The sequence below is a fragment of the Haliotis rufescens genome, unplaced genomic scaffold, assembly GCF_023055435.1.
Source record: "Haliotis rufescens isolate VD_foot unplaced genomic scaffold, xgHalRufe1.0.p SCAF_20, whole genome shotgun sequence".
Lineage (NCBI taxonomy): Eukaryota > Metazoa > Mollusca > Gastropoda > Lepetellida > Haliotidae > Haliotis > Haliotis rufescens.
Window position 1 is genome coordinate 15,297,367 of NW_025963891.1, and position 25,297 is coordinate 15,322,663.

The 25,297-nt window shown below is 39.4% G+C and overlaps 2 protein-coding genes across 3 annotated transcripts in view; one reads left to right on the forward strand and one right to left on the reverse strand.

Moving 5' to 3' along the window:
* LOC124132320 (dynein beta chain, ciliary-like) overlaps nt 1–10,200 on the reverse strand; it is a 36,161-nt gene extending 25,961 nt beyond the window's left edge. Inside the window, exons 1-13 of the mRNA XM_046496190.2 lie at nt 9,684–10,200; nt 8,970–9,163; nt 8,445–8,631; nt 7,809–7,908; nt 7,250–7,461; nt 5,368–5,601; nt 4,141–4,425; nt 3,504–3,769; nt 2,838–2,906; nt 2,543–2,669; nt 1,887–2,142; nt 1,009–1,253; nt 3–335 (exon numbers count right to left, since the gene is read on the reverse strand). Of these exons, the coding sequence (XP_046352146.1) occupies nt 3–335; nt 1,009–1,253; nt 1,887–2,142; nt 2,543–2,669; nt 2,838–2,906; nt 3,504–3,769; nt 4,141–4,425; nt 5,368–5,601; nt 7,250–7,461; nt 7,809–7,908; nt 8,445–8,631; nt 8,970–9,163; nt 9,684–10,040 (2,865 nt within the window). The 5' untranslated portion in view covers nt 10,041–10,200. The remainder of the gene's footprint in view (nt 1–2; nt 336–1,008; nt 1,254–1,886; nt 2,143–2,542; nt 2,670–2,837; nt 2,907–3,503; nt 3,770–4,140; nt 4,426–5,367; nt 5,602–7,249; nt 7,462–7,808; nt 7,909–8,444; nt 8,632–8,969; nt 9,164–9,683) is intronic.
* A 264-nt stretch (nt 10,201–10,464) lies between these two features.
* LOC124132341 (CDP-diacylglycerol--glycerol-3-phosphate 3-phosphatidyltransferase, mitochondrial-like) lies at nt 10,465–25,031 on the forward strand. 2 transcript variants are annotated; one of them, XM_046496233.2, is made up of 9 exons: nt 10,465–10,537; nt 11,525–11,735; nt 14,264–14,341; nt 15,737–16,026; nt 19,555–19,736; nt 20,120–20,478; nt 21,118–21,343; nt 22,117–22,199; nt 24,826–25,031. In XM_046496233.2, the coding sequence occupies exons 1-9, from the start codon at nt 10,470–10,472 to the stop codon at nt 24,943–24,945; spliced, it is 1,617 nt and encodes a 538-aa protein (XP_046352189.2). In that variant the 5' UTR covers nt 10,465–10,469; the 3' UTR covers nt 24,946–25,031. The 2 variants fall into 2 exon arrangements, with proteins under 2 accessions (XP_046352189.2, XP_046352181.2); XM_046496225.2 differs by having other exon boundaries at nt 10,472–10,606.
* The last annotated feature ends 266 nt before the right edge of the window (nt 25,032–25,297 follow it).

Sequence of the window (25,297 nt, forward strand, 5' to 3'; positions counted from 1 at the left end):
ACCTGATAGTGTTCCTGGCCACTGTGTGTTGCCAATCTTAGAATGAGAGAGGATTGTTTATAAATATCCCCTACAAGCCCATCCACTAAGTCATAGTAGCCATCGGCAACACCATAGTCCAGTGATGGCAAGAACACCATGTCCGGCACATGCAGTTCCAGATGAGCTTCAAACAGTGATGGAGGGTTATTCTTGAGATCAGTGTTATCCAAGAAGTGATGTAAACTGCAGTGGATTGTGTTGAAGAATCCATCCACAATCATTTCATCTACATAGTCAACATAAGCTTTCCAGGTGTCAGACCCTGCCTCTCCTTTGAAAAACTCCAGATTTTCCTGAAATACAATTAATAACCATAACAGTACAGCCAGCATTTCAGTGCATTTCAAAAGAAACAAGGCAAAAGTGAGCAGAGCTTACTAATAACCCCGACTTCGACTCCAACATATTTCTAAGTTCCAAACCTGAAAAAAGCAATATTTTCTCAGAAAATCCAAATATCGAAATCAAACTTTGCACTGCACCTCTCCTATTGGTATAGAAACTGTAACTACAATTGGAAAAGAATCCACAAAGTCATTTTCAAGTTATAGGTCTGACAAATGTTGAAGTAAAAAAATATTCTGAGTTCAAAACATGAAAAAAATCATACATTTTTAGAAAATACACATACCAAAATCAAACTTCGCACTGCACCTCTTAAATTAGTATGAAAATTATTCCTTAAGATTAAAAAGAATCCAAGCTGTACTTTTCAAGTAATAGGTCGCACAAATGTTTCAGTAAAAAAGTAAATAAATTCTAAGTAAAATTTTGTAGCGCACAAAAATGTCTTCAGAAGGATGGACAGACGGAATTCCTTGGTATAACTATATACCCTGCCCTTTTAGGTCAGGGGCATAAAAAACAAAATAATGTACAATCACAGCTCTTTTCGCCATAAAGACAGTGTTTAGCCCTTTATCAATTAACACAATTCTAAATAAAATCTCATGTGATAATGCATACCTTCAGCAAACCATGTATTTTCTCTCCCGCCGTCCTGACTTCAGTGTAGCGCTTGTTAAGCCTATCTTCCCTGTCATCAAGATTCAACAAGCTATCATGCTTATCCTCCTTTCTCACAAACAGGGGGTTCTTGCTCCATGTTGTCATAATTTTCTGGATCTTTTCAACATTGTCCTTGGCTTTCTGAACTCGTGTTTCTAAATCGTGCACCTTATCTCTTGTTTCCTGAATATATTCCCATACTCCTGGAAAAAAGGGGAAGTATTATAAAAAATGTTCAACATAATTCCAACTACAAGATCTGTAATACTGAGAGATACAGGGTTAACTCTAAGAATTTTCTGATAGGCCCTTCATGTGAAGATTTCAAATATTCCAGAGGTACACCCACACTTGCCCATACAACACAATGTCAAAATGCCCCATTGTATTTGAAAATGTGGGCCGTTTTTCAAAAGTAGGGGCTAAAAGCACAAGGACACAATTATCCCTGAAGATAGTTTAAGTTTAGAACCTCAATGTGTCCCCATTCTACAATTCTAAGAGTGAGTATGGTTTTACGCCGCTTTTAGCAACATTCCAGCAATATCACAGCGGAGGACACCAGAAATGGGCTTCACACATTGAACCCATGTCGGGAATCGAACCCGGGTCTTCAGCATGACGAGTGAACGCTAGGCTACCCGACTGCCCCCTTCAATTCTAAGAAAATATGATCAGAAAACAATTTTCTACAACACAATCACCACAAATTTCTGATGTAGTACCAAATGCACCTGATACTAATGGTGAGAACAGAGAGAAAAAGAATTACTTATGTTGAACAATATCAGGTAAACACGTTCAGCACTGTAAGCTTGGATGAAAAGCTGACTCACCGTCTCCATTCCAGTTGAGAGACTTCTCCGCTTGTTCCAACTGGACATCGATCTCCTGCAGTTGTCCCTCTATCAGGGGAAACTCCACCTCTAGCACTGTAGTCCTCACTTTATTATACCATTGCACAGTAAGGTCCAGATTAGCAACATACTTCCTGAATGTGTCATTTCTTTCAAACATAGCATTAGCACTTTGTGGAATTTCCTCTTCAGAACGAATTTCTAGATATTTCACTTCTCTCAATACTGCCACAAGCTGAAATAATGAAACAAACCAATATAATAATTAAATTTTCTCTTTGATGCTACAAAACCAGTTTCATAGAATTTTTGTCATTTTCCAATGAAGGAACTTTGTCACTAGTCAGTGAGTCACATGGATTTGAACTGTAAGCTAAATCACAGCATGTCAGCTTAATGTAAAAAAACAACCATAATTAGAGCAAATCTGAAATTCTTATCCTTAATCAGCAGATCCTTGTATGGGTAAGGGAGTCAACTGTGAGCAAAGAATGGTGTCTGATCCCAATTAGATCACTGGGATAATCATGTCCGTTTTTCTTCAACATTTTCTTTATGACCTTGGTTATTTATCACTATATCATACAGTTTTACGCTGCTGAGGTAGTCTGTTCTGTGTTATGTAAATGACTTGCCTGTGGATCAAAGTTGACAGTGATGAGTTTAGATTCTTCGGTCCTATTGAGGATAGGTTGTGACAGGTTAAAGGAGCAGGCCTCATCCACACCCTGTGTCCATTCATTGTAGATCTGCTGGTCCCACCTGAACACAAACACAACCATGAGGTTTTGCAGAGGAAAAGGATTCAATTGAAAATCAAATTTTAAGTCCACTGTTAAAAAATGATTACAAAGTTTTACAAACTTCTGTATTTAATCCCAAGATTACAGAATATCTTTAGAACAATATCAATATTAAACAATAACTCACTCTCCCAGCAGCTTCATCATTTCTTCATACTTTGTATACACCAGTTTCGCTTCCTCTGTGTCCATACATCTATAATTCAAGACAAAAATGACCAATATTAAAACATAATGATAAACATCAGAATTCTGGATTTATGAATCCACAATTTTTAAATATTTTGAACTTTCATTCACAATATGGTCACAGTAAGATGCAATAATGTATCAAGGTGATAAAACTTAACAGTTTTAACTCAAGGTAATGACATTTTACTGCATTACATTTCTTCAAATTAAGATAGAAAGGTATGCATGTGAATACCGTATTCACTTATAAGCGCTCCGCTCTAATAAGCGCCCACGGCGATATTTGCTAATATATTGGCTGGTGAACAATCCCAATTAGCAACGCTTCCGATTGTTAAATGTACACAAGATTTATTTATTCGTGTATAATACGTGTGTTATATGCATCCTTAATTGTGGGAAATTAGATTCTGGAAAAACACATCTGTCGTATATAAATATTTCAGGCTGTCAGCATAAACCACGAAATTTACGATCTTTTAACCCTGTTGTTTTTCACCAAAATAATATTCTAATAAAAAAAAACTATTTCTAATTTTGAGAGCACCCTGGGCGCTTATTATGTCGAATACGGTAGATACATCCATTATCAATCACTTACGGGTGCTCAATATGTTTGAAGTTCCCCATGGGTATAGATATTCTATCCCGTAGCTCCTTGGCCCATCGCAGTCCACCCGACATTTCGGGCATATTCTTGTGAATAGGTGCTCTCTTTGTTTCCCTCTTGATTGTCATTTGAGCATCATAGATATGTTTTGCATCATCAAGGCAGGTATTCATCATTGTGACAATCGTTGGGTATTTCTTATCAAAATCACTCTTGATGAGATTTCTTTCCAGGAGTGTGCCTGTGATGTCAATTAGCTGCAAGGAAAAAGGACATGAATAGGCAACAAAATACATGGCAACATTCAAGAGATGTAGAATGATTACACCCCTAACACAGGAAAAAGTGGATTTATCAAAATTATTGAAGATCTGCGACCCGTTCCACAAAGCGATCTTAGCGCTAGGACTATTGTAAGCCAGTGTTAAAGTATGGGAGTTACGATCACCTCAGTGCTAAGATGGCTTTGTGGAACAGGGCCCTGGCATGCAAATATATCTTGCAATAGAAAACAGCTAATACCAACAAACAAACCCAAAATTATAAGAAACAAAGAATTCTGAGAAAGAGTTCGAAAAAATTAACAATTATGTATATAAATTGTTGCACATTCATAGAAACGAATTACCTTGAAGATGGACTCCAGTCCTGAGCAGTCATCATATGCTTGACAAATTATGGTTGCTAGTCTTCTGTCAAAGTCTCCAATTTTCTCTAAGAAACTGTTGTAGTCGTCAAGGAATTCCTGACTGTTGGGGTCAAGACAGTCGTAGGAGCGGTCAGAGAACACCTTATACACTTCATTGAACTCTTCAAAGATCTGCACAACCTGAGCACTGAGTGACTTCCCCTTGATGCCGCCAAGCTCAATCTTCTCAAGTTTCATCATTTCCAAGGCGGTTTCCATGAGTTCCTGGAACAATCAACACAGTAAGCATATGAGAAACAAAAGTCATGTGTATGGAAGGAGTGCCGGTGTTCTAAAAACATAACACAAACAAATGAATCAAAACATCAAGATGGTCTACAAATAAAAAACGTATATACAGTAAACAACGGTTATAACGAACTCAAAGGGACCACTAATTTTAGTGTGTTATAAAAACATATACACGTATACAACATATATATACAGCAAAGGGCCAGGACCCCAAAAAAGTTTGTTATATCCGTCAGTTCGTTATAAGTTGTTCATTTACACAGTTTACTGTACTGTTAAAATGAAATGTTAATTTTGTGTTTGTTTTGTTAGTTGTGTTATGCTGCACCAAGCAATATTCCAGCTGTATGGCGACATATAAATAACTGAGTTTGGGCCAGACAATTATGTGATTGATATTATGTGCACCATTCCAAGATGGCCGGGTTACAGTGACACGCATATTTACCAAATCACTGAATGTACCACCTGATCCATTTAGTCACCTCTTATAACAAGCATAGCTTGCTGGGAGGTGAGGTGAAATGGGGTTTAACGTCTCGTCCAAGATTATTGCACTTATATAGCCACGTGCATGCACATGTGTGTGTGGCTGCTTGTACTAGACCCGACTGATGCTGATTTATAGTGCTAGCCCACTGAGATACCATGCCGCAGTTTAATATGAATACCCCACTCAGACACAGTATACTGACTCCGAGACGACCAGTCCTTGTTTTAGCCCCTTAATGCTAGACAGGGTAACAACAAGTACCTTCTTTTAACGTCTTCTGGTATGACGTGGCCGGGGATCGAACCCCGTACCTTCCGCTCTCCAGGCGGACGCTCTACCACTAGAGGCGGTCGGTTGCTGGGGACCTACTCTAACCTTAAAAAACCCATAGGGCTACTTTTTTTTCGTAACATCAGTGTTACCTTGATAGTTTCCACTCGGTCAGCAAATTTGTCAAATCTTGCAAAGACAAGTTGTGGAGCAAACTCCCACTCTCTTGGTTCTTCCCCCTCTGGGAAGTAGGTCTTCAGTTTGTCCTTGTGTTCTTCATATGTGCTGCGGAAACTCTGCAGAACTTTACTTGCTTTGCAGACCTTCTCAACTGTCTCCTCAACCTCCCCCTTGAACAGCTCAGAAGGTTCCAGGAAGTTTTTGGCCTGAAACACAATGTGTTGACATTTCACCTCACTGTCCAGCCTGGTATGTCTGATGGAATTCATGGAAAATTTAAGATTGCTATGCTGTAAATTGCAAAGAACAGTGAAGAACAAAGTGTGGTTTATTTCATGATAACACATTGTTCTATCACCACGTCATTTCTGGAGAATCGAACATGCGCTTGCAACTTGATGACATATATTGGACACAGTATTTAGGAGAAGGAAGTCTCTAGTGAGTTGTTCACCATAGATGTAGCTGGGCAACGCAGATAAACACAATGGCCGAAAAATCGCATCCAAAAGTGGGAGAGATTATGACAATCGGTATTTGGAGAAAAGGTACAGGTAATTGATGTGAGGATTGTGAGAATATGCGTGAAATACCCACCAGTGCATAAAATGGACTTGTCCCACATTACCAAGGTCAGATTCTATTAAGGGAGTCATCATTATTTAAATACTGGCAAATATTTTTAAAGCTTGTACATTTTATCATCATCCTTAAAGAGAGTGTACATAATGTTGATATCTCATATACGAACTAAACCCGATGAGTGGGAGTACAATAAAACACTGCAGGGAGAATAAACCACTCAGGGCTGCGCCCCTCATAGTTTATTCAACCTGCAGTGTTTTATTATACCATAAACAATTCCCACTTGTCGTCTATTTCTTCATTAGTCTGAATTTTTGCAACAATAGTCCTTCAACTTTAATTTTGAGAATAAAACAAAATGCCTTAACTGACATCATATATGTAACCAAGTATTGGAAATTGACTCCCAGCATGCAGGGCCTGTAAATTGTAATCAGATGTCCCTAAATTCATTCTTCTTATTAGACAAGACTTTGGTTGGTTTACAGATTCTGCTGATTGATGTGACAAGCTTAATTAACGGCACCATCCTCAGTCTTTATTTTGTTTCTCACCCACCAACTTGCTTGTTTCATCCCAAAACTCAAAGAAATAGAAGAAAAAAAAGACTGGCTTTACACACCAACACTATCAACAATTTGTTGCCGAAACCAAACACAAGGTCAATTCAATGATAAGGAAGTATGTATACAATAATGCAAGTCATTGTGCTGGCAATCATTCAAACTTTTCAAATTTCAAAAGGTGCCAGCATATTCTGTTGGCACTGTTCCAAGTAAAGTGACATTTGTACAAAACCACTTGGCATATGGCCAAACGTTGCACAATCCAGTCTTTCAAATACCTTTTTCTATAGCGATCATGGGGACAGATTTCTGTTCAGTCTTTCTACTGAAATTTAATCCAATGACTGAGTGGCATAACTGATTACAGGCTCAGGGGTAGAAACAAACATTTTAGTCTACTAGTCCTTATAATGATAACATACAGCAAAACCCTTAAAAAAGGCAAATTTCTATTAGTCCTCATGATACCTTAACTATTGACCAGTTTGGCAAGGGCAACAGGATGAGTGCCAATTTCTAACGCTGCAGGCTGCAAACTTCCCATGCTCTGCACTGTCATTACCTTATTTACATATTAAGCACCCAAAAGCTGGTCAAAACAAAAACTCTCTTTAAATTATTGTGTACAATTATTTTCACTGAATCTCAAATGCTTATCTCTTTCATGAGATAATATTCACAGCAACATTTCTCATGAACCTACCAGATCAATCTCCATGTTGCATATCTCCTGCAGGAGTACAATGATCCTGGCTGGAGTATTGTAGTACTTGGAGTTGGCCCACACGAGACATGTGGTGTGGAAGAGAGGGGCCAGCATGGGGATGCTCTCATCAAACTCAGCCTGCTCCAGGTCCTCAAAGTAATGTCTCAGAGGCTTCAGGTACAGGTTGATGTCTTGTGCCTCAGTCAGAGCTGAATACGATTAATGCCGATTAGTTTCAAGAAACTTAACATCAAACACATTAATCTAATTCCATTTCGTTTGTCTGTTTGTTGTTTAACGCCACACTCAGTAATATTCTAGCTATATGACGGTGGTCTGTAAATAATCAAGTCTGGACCAGACAATCCAGTGATTGACATCATGAGCATCGATCCACCCAACTGGGATACAATGACATGCATCAACCAAGTCAGTGAGCCTGACCACCCGATCCCATTAGTCGCCTCTTACGACAACCATAGTTACTATTTTCACTTCAGTGGGAAACATATCAATAAATAATTTAACTAATTTGTTGAATGAAAATGATACATACCTGCCACAACATCCCTGAAAATGTTCTTGAAGGAAGGGAAGTAACTGCTGTTTGTTCTTTCAAGCAATTCAGCCATCTTTCTCACCTTTGGATCCCTCAGCTGCAACAATGACAAAATCATTTTAATTTTATGTTTCAAAAGCCCATAATATATTAAAGTGAGATTTGTTCATAGACGCTGACCATTTCATTCCATTACAAGGAAATGAGTTTCAATCTAATTTTAACATAACACCAAAAATAACACAGTCATGTGTCAACTTTTTAGGATTAAACACATTAAATTGCAAAAACGAATTATTACATTTTTATCATTTTATAAATGAATATTGACTGTCAACTGTTGTGATTGATAGGATTACAGGTATGATGTATTTCATCAAGTAAACATGGTAAAGAACAGGTGCCCTTGGACAAAGCAATCTTAGCGCTAAGGTGATTGTAACTCCCATAGACTTACGACAGTCGTAGCGCTAAGGTTTTGTACAACAGCACTTAGAACACATAGTAATTTTCTTCATCTGCCAGTACTTAGGAACAATACAGGTGATAGGCAGATGGGGTTGAAAGTCTGATCATGTATTATTGCCTAATGTTACAGCAACATTAATTATTTCAAATGAATAAACAAATTACCTGTTCATAGATACACTCAAGGTTTGTGGCCTTGTTCTTCCAGAAGTCTAGTTCCACAAATGGTGTTGGGTCAAGTCCTTCCAAAAGAGGCTGAGCAGAATCCCTCTTGAGAACATCTCGGATTTGATGTGTCCACTCAATTATCACAGATTCAATAGCATGGACTAGGTTTCTGTCATAAGTGTCCCTGAAATAGGCCATTTGTATGCAAATAAAGAAAACGTCAAGAAGGTTCGGATATATTATTCATATAAAAATATATACATTTAATTGATGCTCTCGTCCTATGAAAACATGCATATTAATATATGAAAACAAAAATGGATGTGTCCACTAAATTAAAAAAAAAAATAGCATGGACTAGGTTTCTGTCATAAGTGTCCCTGAAATAGGCCATTTGTATGCAAATAAAAAAAAACGTCAACAAGGTTCGGATATATTATTCATATCAAAATATATACATTTAATTGGTGCTCTCGTCCTATGAAAATATACATATTAATATATGAAAACAAAAATAATCACTTTTCATCTTCAACTGTTGCCTCTTCCACTCTCTCAGCTCCAACCGGCAGTGGTAGCAATGTCTTGCCTTTGGCTTGTCCTGACACAACATACACATTGCTCTTGAGGCTGTGTACATGGCGGGTGACATCATGGGAAACAACCTTTGGCCAGTGGTCGTGGTTTCGTTCATTGGACAACAGTGGCACGAGAACCTGAAATATAGATTTGAATTGCGTGTTTTATTAGATTGTTTTAAATGCCAGTTCCTGTCACATTTTCTTACAGTGGCCTACCTTTAGAATTCAGCACTACAAAAGTTCATAAACACAATACCCTATGACAATACCCTATGACATAAATTGTAAAATTTTGTTTCATAACACACTTGTGAATCAATGCCCTGTGACATCAGCCTAGCAACAGAGTTGCAGGGGTCATCAACTGTGCATAAGCTCCTCTCAGTGATCTATCATCTCTACATGCAACGTCACTGAATAAGCCCTGCAATGTTGAGAGTTCGAAATACAGCCTGCTGCGGCACATCTTATAACAAGTGCTACTTTATGAAAGCACTTTTATTTTCAATATATTTCATATTTTGGTTTCAATTTAATCTTGACAGGTGCCCTTTTCCCCTACTGGTGACAATGAAGGTGTCAGTCGAAAGAAAAATTGGCCAGAATTTTTCTTTAGCAAAGAATTACATTTATGGGGTAAAACGAAATAACATACCTCGTCCACAAATGCTGACAACTGATCCAGAGGTGAAAGTGCAAGATCACCATATAATAACGCTGTTCTCAGTGGTGTGTCCTTTTGGATTGGCTCCCTCGCTTTTTTCACAAAGTAACAGGCTTTCCCTTTGGGACTTAATGGCCATTCAAACCCAACAGAAAGTGTCCCAGAGCTGCTCAAAGATATAATAAGTGATGCAAGATCTGGTTTTTCAAAGTAGTCTAGAAACTGTTGCTTCACTTCGTCGATGTTATACATTTTCATCCATTTATCAGGCTTCAGTTTCATAGTTTTCAAAACATAGTCCGCTATGAATTCGACACGAGTGTCGTTGAGTTCAAGCTCGCTTGCCATGATTGCAAATTGTCTGGTTAAAGCCTCGCTGATTTATATAGAGGCGACTTCAAGCTAACAAGGATCCATCGATATGCCAGTTTTAACTCCTTGCCTCGCCTCTTGTATCGCAGAGCGTTCCCAGACAGGACGTTGTTGACAGGAATGGCGGCCAAGCGGAGTTGCTATGGCAAGTTGCTATGCCACGTCCTTGGTTACTGCCTCGTTTCTGAGACACGGTTTCGTAGAAAATAAGAAACGGAAAATACAAAGGATTATTAGTATTAATAAAGATTGTTTACCGGGGGAAAAAACCCGAAAACACTTAGTAATTCAATGTGGAAAATGTCACATAGTGCATTACATTATATATACACGTTAAATACTACATACACAAGTTAATATTCCGTTGTTGTTTCCAATTGATGTTTTACATAAACCTATATCAACATGGCGGAAAAGCATGCCTTTCGTCTGCTGTTGACTTGGAAAAATAGACATTATAACGCAGTTTCAAGGTTCATGGTTGCTTTTATGTTAAAGTTGAACGTAGAGTCAAGCGATGATGATTCTGATTCTAAAAACAAGTAATAAATTTTGCCACCGTTATTAGGTCGCTCATATTTCTTGCATTAACGTTTGATTTGTGGGCGAACATTTCCTAAGACTTGAAAACTGTCCAATATATTATAGGGAAATGGTACAAATGTTAATCAAACATGGGTCTATGATCTAGTCCTCCCTGGCAGTCTCAAACACTGGAAACATTTTGATGGAGATTAGTCAAAGCATTTTACATAAAGTACAATTCTAACAGCTGCTATTTTGTTCAAGTTGTCACCTTGACCTAGATGCGAAGTGTGTAGATAAATATTTCTCTATCAATATGTGAAAAAATGTTGTAGGTCATAGTAGACTACTTTATTCCAGATTTATGTTTTATGGTTGCTTTAGGGATGTCACGATTCACCAGTACACAGATATATTGATAATCATGATAATAGTCTCAAACAAACAATACAAAATACAATATCGTTCCAACCGTGGACCTATTCATTCATATTTAACTTACTTGGGGTGCACATCTGAGGTATAGGGATATAGGGAATAGGGATTTCGCTATTGTATTTAATAATAGAAACTACTTATGTTGCCACGCCAGTTTTATCTGGAGTAAAATTACTGATTGAAAGCACTTAAGCAGGAATTTTTATTTCAAAATTGAGACCAGATATTCAGAAAGTTTTGAAACTGTTTAATATTGTTTATGTCCTATGAAATATAAATATTTAGGCAAAATTACCACGAACAACAAACAAAGTTTGCACTGCAACAGCTTTATGAAGTGGTTATCTGAATATGAACACAGTCATTTTGCTATTTTCTTTATTCTAAAGCCCCAATATTATCTACAAAATGCAGGGTTATGAATTGTTTTGGTTAGAAAATGTTGCTTGGTTTTCTATTTTTAGATATCTTAAAGGTATTCAAATGTATTTATTCAGGTTTGCAACAACATATCAGTGCAACAATAGCCATACAGGAGTCAGTGACCCTTTACAACACACAGCACGAGCAACTCACAGACAGTGTTCTACAAGACCACATGTGTTTGACTATTTTGGGTGGATGGGCAAGTTCACCCCTTGTTACAGGGTGAAAGGCGATCAGGTTTTGGTCATCACTGAACCAACACAGTTCTATGAAGTTCTGAAGGTGAATCTTTCACTATTTGTGTTTCTGGAGGGTATGTTGCAAATGTATTATCGCTGCATATTTCTGATGGTTATTTAGAAATATTTTCTGAAGTTTCCATGAGAAATTATATTCCCACAAAAAGACACTATGTAAAAGCCAGAGCAATTACAAATTCATGTAATGATCATGACTCTATATGACCAACTGCTACACTATGTGTTTCTGTATGTTTTGTTTGTTTGTTGTTTAATGCTGCACTCAGGAATATACCAGCTATATGACGGCAGTCAGTAAATAATCGCGTCTGGACCAGACAATACAGTGATTGACATCATGAGCATCGATCCATGCAATTGTGTTACGATGACATGCATCAACCAAGTCCACGAACCTGACCACCCTTTAGTCACCTTTTACAGCAAGCATGGGTTGCTAAAGACCTATTCTACCCCAGATCTTCACTGATCTGTTCCTGTATGAGGCAGAGTAGGTACTGCAAACAGGCTGGTTACATTGTTAGTTTATTTTGTGTTAAATTAATTGTTTGATAATCATTACTTTGAAGTTGACGGATGACAAAGTAGACACAATTTATGGATGATAACTTCTTTATTTACTGTAAAGGCGATATTTCGGTATAGATCCTTATTCCATTGTCATGCAAAGAAGACACAATTTATGGATAACAACTTCTTTCATACTGTGAAGGCAACGTTTAGGTATAGATCCTTATACCGTTGTCAAGCTTGAAGAAGTTGTTTTCCATAAATTGTGTCTACTTAGTCATCTGTCGACTTCTAACTAATGCCTATCAAACAATCCTTGTACAGTCAAGTCTCGTTAATACAAAACTTGTTAATCCAACTGTCAGCTTTATCCGACACAAATGATGGGAACCAATCAAATCAGTGCTATTTAGACCCGTTAGTCCGACAGTCTCCCATTCCGACTCCAACACACCTAATTTGCAATGAATTGCTGAAATCACTCATTAATCAGTCTTGTTGTGACTAAGTGATCAGCGTACTCCGTGGTCATCTGCCCGCGAGTACACAGTATCAGTATTTTGAATCAGCCATGCAGTCTGTAACAGTAATTTTGTGTTAAACTTTACAGGTTGCATGACTAGAAAACATATTCCACTAACAAACACAACAATATAAAATTATAAATATTTCCTATTTTTATTACAACATGTTTGAATCGTTCTGTATCATATAGTTGTCCAATCTTCGATCACAAATGTTGATACTACCTAATTTCGTTTATCCGACATACTCGTTAATCAGACATAATCATATGCAACCAACAATGTCGGATTAACGGGACTTGACTGTATAAGGATCTCTACCGAAATGTCGCCTTTACAGTACACAAAGAAGTTGTTATCCATAAATTATCTCTACTTTGTCATCCGTCGTGTCTAAGTAATGCCTCTCAAACAACTTAAATAATTCATTATCAAGCAAGGCTGAAAAATGAACATGGTACAGAATACATATAGTAGGTGGAAGATTTACAGTAACAACAATTGCCAACAAGAGAGAGATTAACATAAGTAGGTTAAATAATGACAAGAGAAGGATAATACTGTAACAACATGATGGACAGAGATCACATAATGAGGCAGACAATTAAACAGGATTAAGGGTACATAGGTGGGGTGAATATTGCTTAATGAGTTCATAGTAGGCGGATGGGATGAAATAGCCTTGATCTCTGTTGATTGATGGCTTGTGACAACAAATGTGGTCTGCTTCTGTTAGTTTCTTTTAATGAAGTCATGGAGGTTGTTGGAGAGGATTTGGATGTTTTCCGTTGATATGTGATTGGGGCAGTTGCTGATATCGTTCAATATGGCTGATTTACTGTTGATGGGGCAGTATGTTTCACTGACGTAGGATTGTCCACAGTTACAGTCTCATGATTATTTTTCCCCAATTATTGTTCAAGACATACACATATTACACCTCAGTACATTATTTGTTCAGCCAAAACAGGTAGAAATTGTGTAGCATACTTCATGTCCATGGCAAAACCATAATGGATATTAGATTTATTAATTCTAATTAATGTTGTGTGGAGACAAATGTTTTTGTGAGCTATTTGACAATCATAATGTTCAGGATAAAGCTATGAATATATACATTTATTATTTCCCCTATCAAAGAAAAAAGACAATCACATTTTCCATCCTCTCTAATGAAGAAGTTCCAGTGTCCAGTTTGTTCACATGCTGCTGAAACTGCATCCACGGATAAATGGAGAATGCAAATGAGGAGAATATTTGGCTTGTGGGTTCTCTGCTAGGATTCCAGGCAAGCAGAGGTCTTTAGTGCCCCATGCTTGTCAGAAGAACCCAAAAGTACCCCAATATTGGGGACTGTTGCCCATCCTATCAACTACTGGTTGACTGGTCCAGAAACATTGTCTGCTGGCTGCCATGATGTGGCTGTACATAATGTTGCTATCTGGCATACAACAACATTCACTCCTGTACCTACTTGCCTGCCCATTTAGTTCATGCTAGATGTTGTTTTTTCCAGATCAAAGCAAGGAAAGCCAGAAAAAGGATAACAATAGCATCACTCTATCTTGGAACTGGTCAGCTAGAACATGACCTTGTAAGTAGTTTTCATGAAAGTACAATAAGCACACAAATATCAGTAAGCTCCTCACAGCAATAGCCTGTTCACAGATCTCTCTATACTATCGCTGCCACTAAAGCTCCCCACTGTGATAGGCGGCCACAACCATGCTTGGGGTTACACTCACATCTGACAGACCATTCTGTTTATAAACAAGTAATGACTGCTGTGACGCCGAATACTCTTACCCCAGATTCTGTATTTTCTTTGTTTGTCAATTTGAATTTCTGTTTCATTACAACTATCATGTAATTGGAATAGTAAGAATGTAAAGGAGAATTTGGTTGATTTTCTGATCATCTGCAATCTCGAACCAATCTGATCAAACAAACAAATTCGTCTGGGAAATATGGTCAGTCATAAACCTTTTCAAAATTCACTATGATGGAGTTCCCAAAGACATAAACAAAAGTATAATCGTGACTACGTTTTGGGTTAGAGGGCAGATTCCAAGATTCTTGTAATGGCCGCACCCACACTGGTGGCATCAATGTTACTGAGAGTGTAACGAAGGTGTCACATGCTGAGAAGGAGCTTGAAATAACATGATTAAGGATAAATGTACTAATATGTGGTCAGCTAACTTGCATCTAGATTCAGATTCGTGAATATTTGTTTATTCACCTTACATGTCTTAACATCTGGGAATTGCTTACCAATCTTTGATCTATCATCTTTAAATTGGTAAGTTTAAGTTTCACCTTGATGTCATCATGTGTTGTATGTTAGTCTGTCCATACGTAAACTTGACAATGTAACATCTTGAATGTCTTCTTCTTGTGATAAACATGAGTCATGCCTAAATCCTCGTCTCCAAAACCACTGGACATTTTGTTTTGTTTATTTGTCTTACAACCTTCTTTGACCCGTGAAGACCCGGGGTAGAATAGGTCTTCAGCAACCCATGCTTGCCGTAAAAGGCGACTATGCTTGTTGTAAAAGGTGACTAACGGGAATTGCGTGGATCGATGCTCATGATGTCAATCACTGGATTGTCTGGTCCAGACTTGATTATTTTACAGACCGCCGTCATATAGCTGGAATATTGCTGAGTGCGGCGTCAAACAACAAACAAACAAATACAACCTTCTTTGTTAAATATGGAATGATAAACTATGGTGCCAACTGCATAGTTGCGTCCCTTGGGCAAGTCAGAAACATTTGATCATGGGTTCGAATCTCGGTTCACACCAATTATGTTTCTGACACGCTGTGATATACTGTTCAGAGCGGCGTTAAACCAAACTCACTAACTTAAGTAATATGAATGAATCGGGTCATCTTTAACTTTCTTTGAGTGGTATATTGCCATGTACATGATGTATTACATTGAAAGGGAGTAATGTCAGAAGAGACTGCCAATGTTTCCAGGTTGGTTGTGTCAGAGAGGCATGTGAAAATGCCAGGAAAGATGGAAATTGTGACATGAAGGTGAACATACTGTTGGACTACACCCGAGGGTCCCGGGGGAAGACTGCCAGTTCGAGAACTATGTTACAGTCGCTTCTAAAAGACTTCCCTTCATGTATGGACGTATCGTTATACCACACTCCAGATCTGAGGGGCTTGCTGAAACGAGTAGTGCCAGAAAGATTTAACGAAACCATTGGATTGACCCACCTAAAAGTGTACCTGTTTGATGACAGTGTTATCATTAGCGGGTATGTTATAATTCACAGGGTATAGTTACTATTAAGACCTTTTGAGGTATGTGAAAGGCTTGTTTATTATGTATGATTAATTAACAAACCATTTGTTGTCATGTTAACGCTGAGTGATATGGCAGTCTGTTTACATGACAATGGATGATTGTGTGTCATCATGCCCTATGACTTGGATGATTGTGTGTCGTCATGCCCCTATGACTTGGATGATTGTGTGTCATCATGCCCCTATGACTTGGATGATTGTGTGTCACCATGCCCTATGACTTGGATGATTGTGTGTCACCATGCCCTATGACTTGGATGATTGTGTGTCGTCATGCCCTATGACTTGGATGATTGTGTGTCATCATGTCCTATGACTTGGATGATTGTGTGTCACCATGCCCTATGACTTGGATGATTGTGTGTCGTCATGCCCTATGACTTGGATGATTGTGTGTCATCATGTCCTATGACTTGGATGATTGTGTGTCATCATGCCCTATGACTTGGATGATTGTGTGTCGTCATGCCCCTATGACTTTGATGACTGTGTCATCATGCCCTATGACTTGGAGGATTGTGTGTCATCATGCCCTATGACTTGGATGATTGTGTGTCACCATGCCCTATGACTTGGGTGATTGTGTGTCGTCATGCCCCTATGACTTTGATGACTGTGTCATCATGCCCTATGACTTGGAGGATTGTGTGTCATCATGCCCCTATGACTTGGATGATTGTGTGTCATCATGCCCTATGACTTGGATGATTGTGTGTCATCATGCCCCTATGACTTGGATGATTGTGTGTCATCATGCCCCTATGACTTGGATGATTGTGTGTCACCATGCCCTATGACTTGGATGATTGTGTGTCACCATGCCCTATGACTTGGATGATTGTGTGTCATCATGCCCTATGACTTGGATGATTGTGTGTCACCATGCCCTATGACTTGGATGGTTGTGTGTCACCATGCCCTATGACTTGGATGATTGTGTGTCACCATGCCCTATGACTTGGATGGTTGTGTGTCACCATGCCCTATGACTTGGATGATTGTGTGTCATCATGCCCTATGACATGGATGATTGTGTGTCGTCATGCCCCTATGACTTGGATGATTGTGTGTCATCATGCCCCTATGACTTGGATGATTGTGTGTCACCATGCCCTATGACTTGGATGATTGTGTGTCACCATGCCCTATGACTTGGATGATTGTGTGTCGTCATGCCCTATGACTTGGATGATTGTGTGTCATCATGTCCTATGACTTGGATGATTGTGTGTCACCATGCCCTATGACTTGGATGATTGTGTGTCGTCATGCCCTATGACTTGGATGATTGTGTGTCATCATGTCCTATGACTTGGATGATTGTGTGTCATCATGCCCTATGACTTGGATGATTGTGTGTCGTCATGCCCCTATGACTTTGATGACTGTGTCATCATGCCCTATGACTTGGAGGATTGTGTGTCATCATGCCCTATGACTTGGATGATTGTGTGTCACCATGCCCTATGACTTGGGTGATTGTGTGTCGTCATGCCCCTATGACTTTGATGACTGTGTCATCATGCCCTATGACTTGGAGGATTGTGTGTCATCATGCCCCTATGACTTGGATGATTGTGTGTCATCATGCCCTATGACTTGGATGATTGTGTGTCATCATGCCCCTATGACTTGGATGATTGTGTGTCATCATGCCCCTATGACTTGGATGATTGTGTGTCACCATGCCCTATGACTTGGATGATTGTGTGTCACCATGTCCTATGACTTGGATGATTGTGTGTCATCATGCCCTATGACTTGGATGATTGTGTGTCACCATGCCCTATGACTTGGATGGTTGTGTGTCACCATGCCCTATGACTTGGATGATTGTGTGTCACCATGCCCTATGACTTGGATGGTTGTGTGTCACCATGCCCTATGACTTGGATTATTGTGTGTCATCATGCCCCTATGACTTGGATGATTGTGTGTCACCATGCCCCTATGACTTGGATGATTGTGTGTCATCATGCCCCTATGACTTGGATGATTGTGTGTCACCATGCCCTATGACTTGGATGATTGTGTGTCATCATGCCCTATGACTTGGATGATTGTGTCATCATGCCCCTATGACTTGGATGATTGTGTCACCATGCCCTATGACTTGGATGATTGTGTCACCATGCCCTATGACTTGGATGATTGTGTGTCATCATAGCCCTATGACTTGGATGATTGTGTGTCACCATGCCCCTATGACTTGGATGATTGTGTGTCACCATGCCCCTATGACTTGGATGATTGTGTCATCATGCCCCTATGACTTGGATGATTGTGTGTCACCATGCCCTATGACTTGGATGATTGTGTGTCACCATGCCCTATGACTTGGATGATTGTGTGTCATCATGCCCTATGACTTGGATGATTGTGTGTCACCATGCCCTATGACTTGGATGGTTGTGTGTCACCATGCCCTATGACTTGGATGATTGTGTGTCACCATGCCCTATGACTTGGATGGTTGTGTGTCACCATGCCCTATGACTTGGATGATTGTGTGTCATCATGCCCCTATGACTTGGATGATTGTGTGTCACCATGCCCCTATGACTTGGATGATTGTGTGTCATCATGCCCCTATGACTTGGATGATTGTGTGTCACCATGCCCTATGACTTGGATGATTGTGTGTCATCATGCCCTATGACTTGGATGATTGTGTCATCATGCCCCTATGACTTGGATGATTGTGTCACCATGCCCTATGACTTGGATGATTGTGTCACCATGCCCTATGACTTGGATGATTGTGTGTCATCATAGCCCTATGACTTGGATGATTGTGTGTCACCATGCCCCTATGACTTGGATGATTGTGTGCCACCATGCCCCTATGACTTGGATGATTGTGTCATCATGCCCCTATGACTTGGATGATTGTGTGTCATCATGCCCCTATGACTTGGATGATTGTGTGTCATCATGCCCCTATGACTTGGATGATTGTGTCATCATGCCCCTATGACTTGGATGATTGTGTGTCATCATGCCCCTATGACTTGGATGATTGTGTCATCATGCCCCTATGACTTGGATGATTGTGTGTCATCATGCCCCTATGACTTGGATGATTGTGTGTCACCATGCCCTATGACTTGGATGATTGTGTCATCATGCCCCTATGACTTGGATGATTGTGTGTCATCATGCCCCTATGACTTGGATGATTGTGTGTCATCATGCCCCTATGACTTGGATGATTGTGTGTCATCATGCCCCTATGACTTGGATGATTGTGTGTCACCATGCCCCTATGACTAAATATTTACAGGTTTCTGTGGTATGGTTCTGACTGAAACGTGAAACAACGTTCACTGCATGACTTTAGTATAGTGTTCCAGGCTAGTGCCCCAACACTCCTCCTTTGGTATCTTGCTTGGATTAACACTCAGAGCACTAACTGCATTGACAATGGTATTAGTTCCTTTCAGCTCTTTTGATAAAGAAGAACGCAAATCTAATTTCAGGGCAAATCTGAGTGACAACTACTTCACCAACAGACAGGACAGATATGTGTTATTCAATGACAGTAAGTCTCTAGCAGACTTCTTTGACAATCTGGTGAAGACAGTGGGCAACTTTTCCTTCAAGATGAACCATGACAACACCCTAACACTTCCAGATGATGAATCTGTACATCCATTTACAGGTGAGTCCTCTATATCTGCACAATCACAGCTGGCCTAAGTCTGATGGTGAAATGTTAGTCATGTGTTTAACACGCAGTATGATGACCATGACCGGGAGATGCTGGACATCTGTTTAAAAGGGTTACCATGGTAACTGTAATCTAGTCTTAAATCAATTCCAAAAGTTTGATGTCAGATCAAAATCTAAATTCCTTATGTTAGCTGGGGTGGATAACATGCTTGTAAAATGTTTTTATTTATGTCATAATTTTTTCTTTATTTTTGGGGGTGGGGGCTCAATACTTACGAAGCTGCTACCATCACCCAGTGGTGATCACAGTATGTCATCAGCATCCATCATAATCATTCACTATTGTATCATGCATCGGTTTTCTGGTTCCAGATAAAGATGATGGATGTAGATTTAAGAGGAGAGCACGGAAACATATTCAAAATCTGCTTACTTCAGCAATGGAAGAAACATGGAATATGGAAGATGAAAGTCGTAGTAGTGATCGCACACACAGTGAGGACGATGAAGACAGTTCATCTGGCTATGACACATTGGTGTACCCACTGATACAGATGGGGCCGTTTGGGATCACACATGATGAGAACATCACTTTGAAATTGTTCCGATCTGCATCTCAAGGAGATGAGATTCTCCTTGCCTCCGGCTACTTCAACCTGACCGATCACTACATGAATGTAATTCTGCAGGAGTCGTATGCCAAGTATGGCATTCTAATGGCATCACCAGAGGTACATCATCAATTTAATGTTTGCACAAGTCTGAAAATAAGCTTTTATATTGATAATGTTGTCTTGAATCCATGATTATCTTAGTCTTGACATTTGCAGTCATTATGTTGTCATATATACTCAGTGCTGACACTGACATATTGTGCTGTCATGAACTCTGACATTATAAGTTGTAGATGGGTCACGAGGGGTACATGAGGTTTTATGTCCTGCGTTAGGTTTTATATATATGGGTTATTATATATAAAAACTAACAAGGGATGCATAACATCACATGTACCCCTAGTGATCCTTCTACAAGAAATTAACTTACCGACATGTTTGAATGTGACATTGAAAAAGAATTAACACAAATTCAAAATTGATAGAAAACAGCAGTTTGATTGAGCTGAGGTTAACTTGTGGTATGTCAAGTGACTTCCATTGACATTCCATTCCATTGAAAAAGCTTGCGGCTTTTTGCTTTGAAGCGTGGTATAAGATTATTACGCTCCAAGGCGGATTACACAGTATTCTTTCAAGATCACATTGACCAATCAGATCTCATCATTCTGTCATGGAGGTATGATAAATTATGTTGTCATGTACTGTCTGTGCTTACACTGACATTTGCTTTCATTTCAAACCCTTTGTGCAAAGGTGAATGGTTTCTTCGGTGCCAAAGGGATTGCTGGATCTATTCCGACAGCATATGTGCACATAGCCAACCAGTTCTTCAAGAGCTTGGTTTGGTATGGTCAGACACGGAGAATCCAGATGTTCGAGTACTTCCGAGACAAGTGGACCTTCCATGTGAAAGGCTTGTGGTATTACCTTCCTGGAGAGAGCCTCCCCAGCCTCACCTTCATTGGCTCTCCAAACTTTGGTAGGCTACTTTATCAGGGTGAAACGGTACATCGGTGCATCGTGAGTTTTCATGTTACGATACAATACACAATACGTTTTTCTCTGTATTGATTATGTTGATACAAGACATATACTTGCTGAAACATATTACTTACAACTCGTTTAATGACCCCTGGTGTTTTGTCAGATAGAGCAAAATGTATTGTAATTAACGTTTTAAGTTCATTACTAAAAATAGCCCTGACGTGTCTATAGATAGCTTTTCCTTTTGAACCTGCTCTGAAATATTGATTGTCAAGAATTTTCCATGCAATTTGACGTAAATATGTGTATTGCGATACGTATCGTTTCGTGACCTATGTATCGTGATACGTATCGTATCGTGACCTTGCTGTATCGTTTCAACCCTTTTACTTTAACACAAGGAACCTGGCAGTTTCTTGAACAGGAAACATAGTTGTAAGACTTTGATAAGCTTGTGGCCTTCTTTTACAAAAAAAACCCATAGCTTTTGAAACTTTGATAGGATGTCACAATATCTCAGAAATATGAACTCAAATCAATTTGAATACCATTCTGACAATGTATATCTAATTGTCACACAATGATGTATCACTCAAATTAATTACATAACCTATGAACTTGCATATAATGTTCATGTTCAAATCGTGTCAATCACATGGTGTACGGGATTTATCAAGATGAACTTGAATCATGTACACCTCAAGTTCATTGAGTTTGAAAGACCCTGTCCCCCAATTGTCTGTTGTCACTGTGTTCTGTGTGCTGCAGGGTACAGGTCGGTGTATCGAGACCTAGAGTGTCAGCTGGCTGTTGTCACGGAGAACAAACACTTGCGGGAACAGCTACGTGAGGTGAGTGGTGGATTGCGATATTTTACTTCCTGATACAAGTATCGATCAAAGTCGCACACTAAGTAGCAAATATTTGTTTCATACCTTAAATGTTAACTTTAATGGCTGTTGCACCAAATCCGTATTAGTAGTGAAAAATAGTAGTGAAAAGGTAAATATTTTCATCTATTGTGTCATACCTGACACTGCCAGCTGTAAATCGTCAGTGTGCTAGGTACTTGACTTTCCTGTCTGTGAAAAACATGGCTTACGCACCACAGATTTGGGCACATACATGTATCGTGATACGTATCGGATGGCACAGTTGGTGTATCGTCGCAGCCTTTGTATAAGATGGGTTTCATATCAAACATGATCTGTGCAACATGGCAAGGCTTTCCATTAGCTGCTACCAAATCTGTTGTTTCAAAAATAAACATGCTAGCAGTACAGTTAGACCACAAGGAATTATTTATGAGAGTTTGAACTTTCATCCAAACTTTTTATTTTTGGATTAATAGTAAAATACTTTTACAAAAAATTACATTTATCATTCAAAACTGGCTTCCACTGGAGATATTGCTACGATGACATTGTAATAAAGACTCTGGCCATTACTTTTTACAAACTGAAAAAGTTGGGAGGAGGTATTTAGATGATAACTAGAATCTCACCCGAGTGTCTTTTAATATCCTCAGAAGTTTAAACTTTTATCGACCAATATTGATATATTTGATATCAAAAGGCACTGGATAAGCTTCTCTATACACCAGTGATGGCATGTGATCCTATGCACAGCGCACAGCTCACAAATCAGGTGAAGTTAAACAACATTGGTCGCGGAGAGTCCTTGGATGGGTGATTTCGTTTCGGCATTTCGGCTCCTGAGAGTTTCTAGGGCTTCGGTCCTGCCCCACACTGAAGAACATGTAACACATGTGGTGTCTCCTTGGGCAAGTGACTTTGTTCGAAATGTGCCTCAGTTCACCCAGCAGTGAAAGGGTACCCGGTAGGATGAGCTCACCTAACAGTCAGCTTGGGTTGTATACTCCCCAAGGAGCTGAAAATGATTGTTGAGTGCACACTGATCCAGTGACCAGGGTAATAATAACGCTTTGAGCATACCCCTGAGTGTGGAAATATGCACAATATAATGGCCCATTTCTATTATTGTTATTGTTGTTATTATTGTTATTAATCATTATTAATTATCATTAATTATTATTAATTATTATTAATTATCATTAATTATAGTTAATCCTACTTTGTAGAGGTAATTCAGTCTATCATGTTGAAATTGACTGATATTTTGAAACACAAGGCCTGCTGCTACTCCTTACAGTAACCTAAGTGGATTAGGTTCTTATGATGTCACGGGACATTGGAGTGCACAGTTGGCAACTCACCAACTTTGTACATACCTTTACCCCACTACACAGTGTCCAATTACCTGCACAGGAATCTCGTTACTTCCAGTTGTAAGGACAGGGCAAGTTGTCATGGTTGCATTCGCACTATTTAACATTAGCCACAGATAGTATGAAACATGCTTGTATAACACAAGTTACCTAGCCCTGCAACTTTTGTGAATGTTCTTTGTGTGTATTTCTTAATAAGCATCTTGATTAAATAATTTGCTTGCTGCTGTGTAAAGGCAAAATCTGATCTGACAGTCAATATTCATTGGTTCATGGCAGAGTTCATGCTGTTGTCAAGATACTATAGTTCAATTGCATGCAATAATATTAATGGGTATTTATAAAAACTGCATCAAATTTCTCCATTGAAGCAGGCTAAAAGGCCTCCTGGGGTGCACACGCTGCCTTAATATGAGGCGGTAGAAGGGTTACGATCACATTACCATCTTATTCTACCAGGTACCGTTCATACTCGGTAAGACCCGTGAAGATCCGGGGTAGAATAGGTCTTCAGCAACCGATGCTTGCCGTAAAAGGCGACTATGCTTGTCGTAAAAGGCAACTAACGGGATCAGGTGGTCAGGCTCGCTGACTTGGTTGATACATGTCATCGATGCTCATTATGTTGATCACTGGATTGTCTGGTCCAGACTCTATTATTTTACAGACCGCCGTCATATAGCTTGAATATTGCTGAGTGCGGCGTTAAACAACAAACAAACAAACAAACAAACAAATCATAACAGAGGCACATCTCCATCGAAGTCTCTTGCCTAAGGAGACACCACATGTGACATGTGCTTCAGTGTGGGGCAGAGCCAAAGCCCTGGGCACTCTCAAGACTTAAGCTTGGCAAACATGGTCACCCTCCCACCTACTTTTCTTCGTTTGTAACGAGTGTGCTGTACACAGGACCATGTTTGTTTGTTTGTTGTTTAACGTCGCATTCAGCAGTATTCCATCTATATGATGGTAGCCTGTAAATATTGGAGCCTGGACCAGACAATCCAGGGGTTGACATCATGAGCATCATGACATGTATCAACCAAGTCAGTGATCCTGATCACCCGATCCTGTAAGTCGCCCCTTACAACATGCATAGTCACCTTTTATGACGAGCATGGGATGCTGAAGACCTACTCTACCCCAGATCTTCACAGGTCACACAGGTCAGACAGGACCATGTGCCACCACTAATGTCATGATCTTGTTTCCCTTGTACTTTTCAGGAGCATGTCAGACTGTACCAATCCTCGAACCTAGTGACCTCAGATCTCTTCAAGCGGAAAGACAGGCATGTGCCAATGTGGGCCAAGGCAGTGACAACTATCATAAAGAATTTCTTCTAGACATTAATTACAGTGAATATATGGGATGTGGCAATACATATTTTGTACATTGATTATTTTTGCAATTAAAACATAAAAACTGTGAACTGAATTATTTCTGTGCATTTTTGCATATTGCCTTAATCTAATTGAAGCCAACTTAAGATGACTGGAGGCTGGTGCCATCTAAACACTGAATGTGTGCATGTATTTCATATTGTATAATCAATGACCGGTTGACCGGGTGATCAGGAGGATGGTTTTGCAAATTGGTGTGTTGGATCACAGACCTCTATAAGTCTGTGGTTGGATATAAAGCTTGAGGAGGCATGTGTTATGCAACCAGGCACAATAGGGGCCGGGTTGATGCTTG

Bases quoted from the DNA above. Each gene is read 5' to 3' on its own strand.
- LOC124132341 (XM_046496233.2), top strand. From the start codon at position 10,470: ATGGCGGAAAAGCATGCCTTTCGTCTGCTGTTGACTTGGAAAAATAGA. The intron at 21,344-22,116 runs GTAGGCTACTTT...TGTGTGCTGCAG, and splicing joins CATTGGCTCTCCAAACTTTG to GGTACAGGTCGGTGTATCGA. The intron at 22,200-24,825 runs GTGAGTGGTGGA...TGTACTTTTCAG, and splicing joins TGCGGGAACAGCTACGTGAG to GAGCATGTCAGACTGTACCA.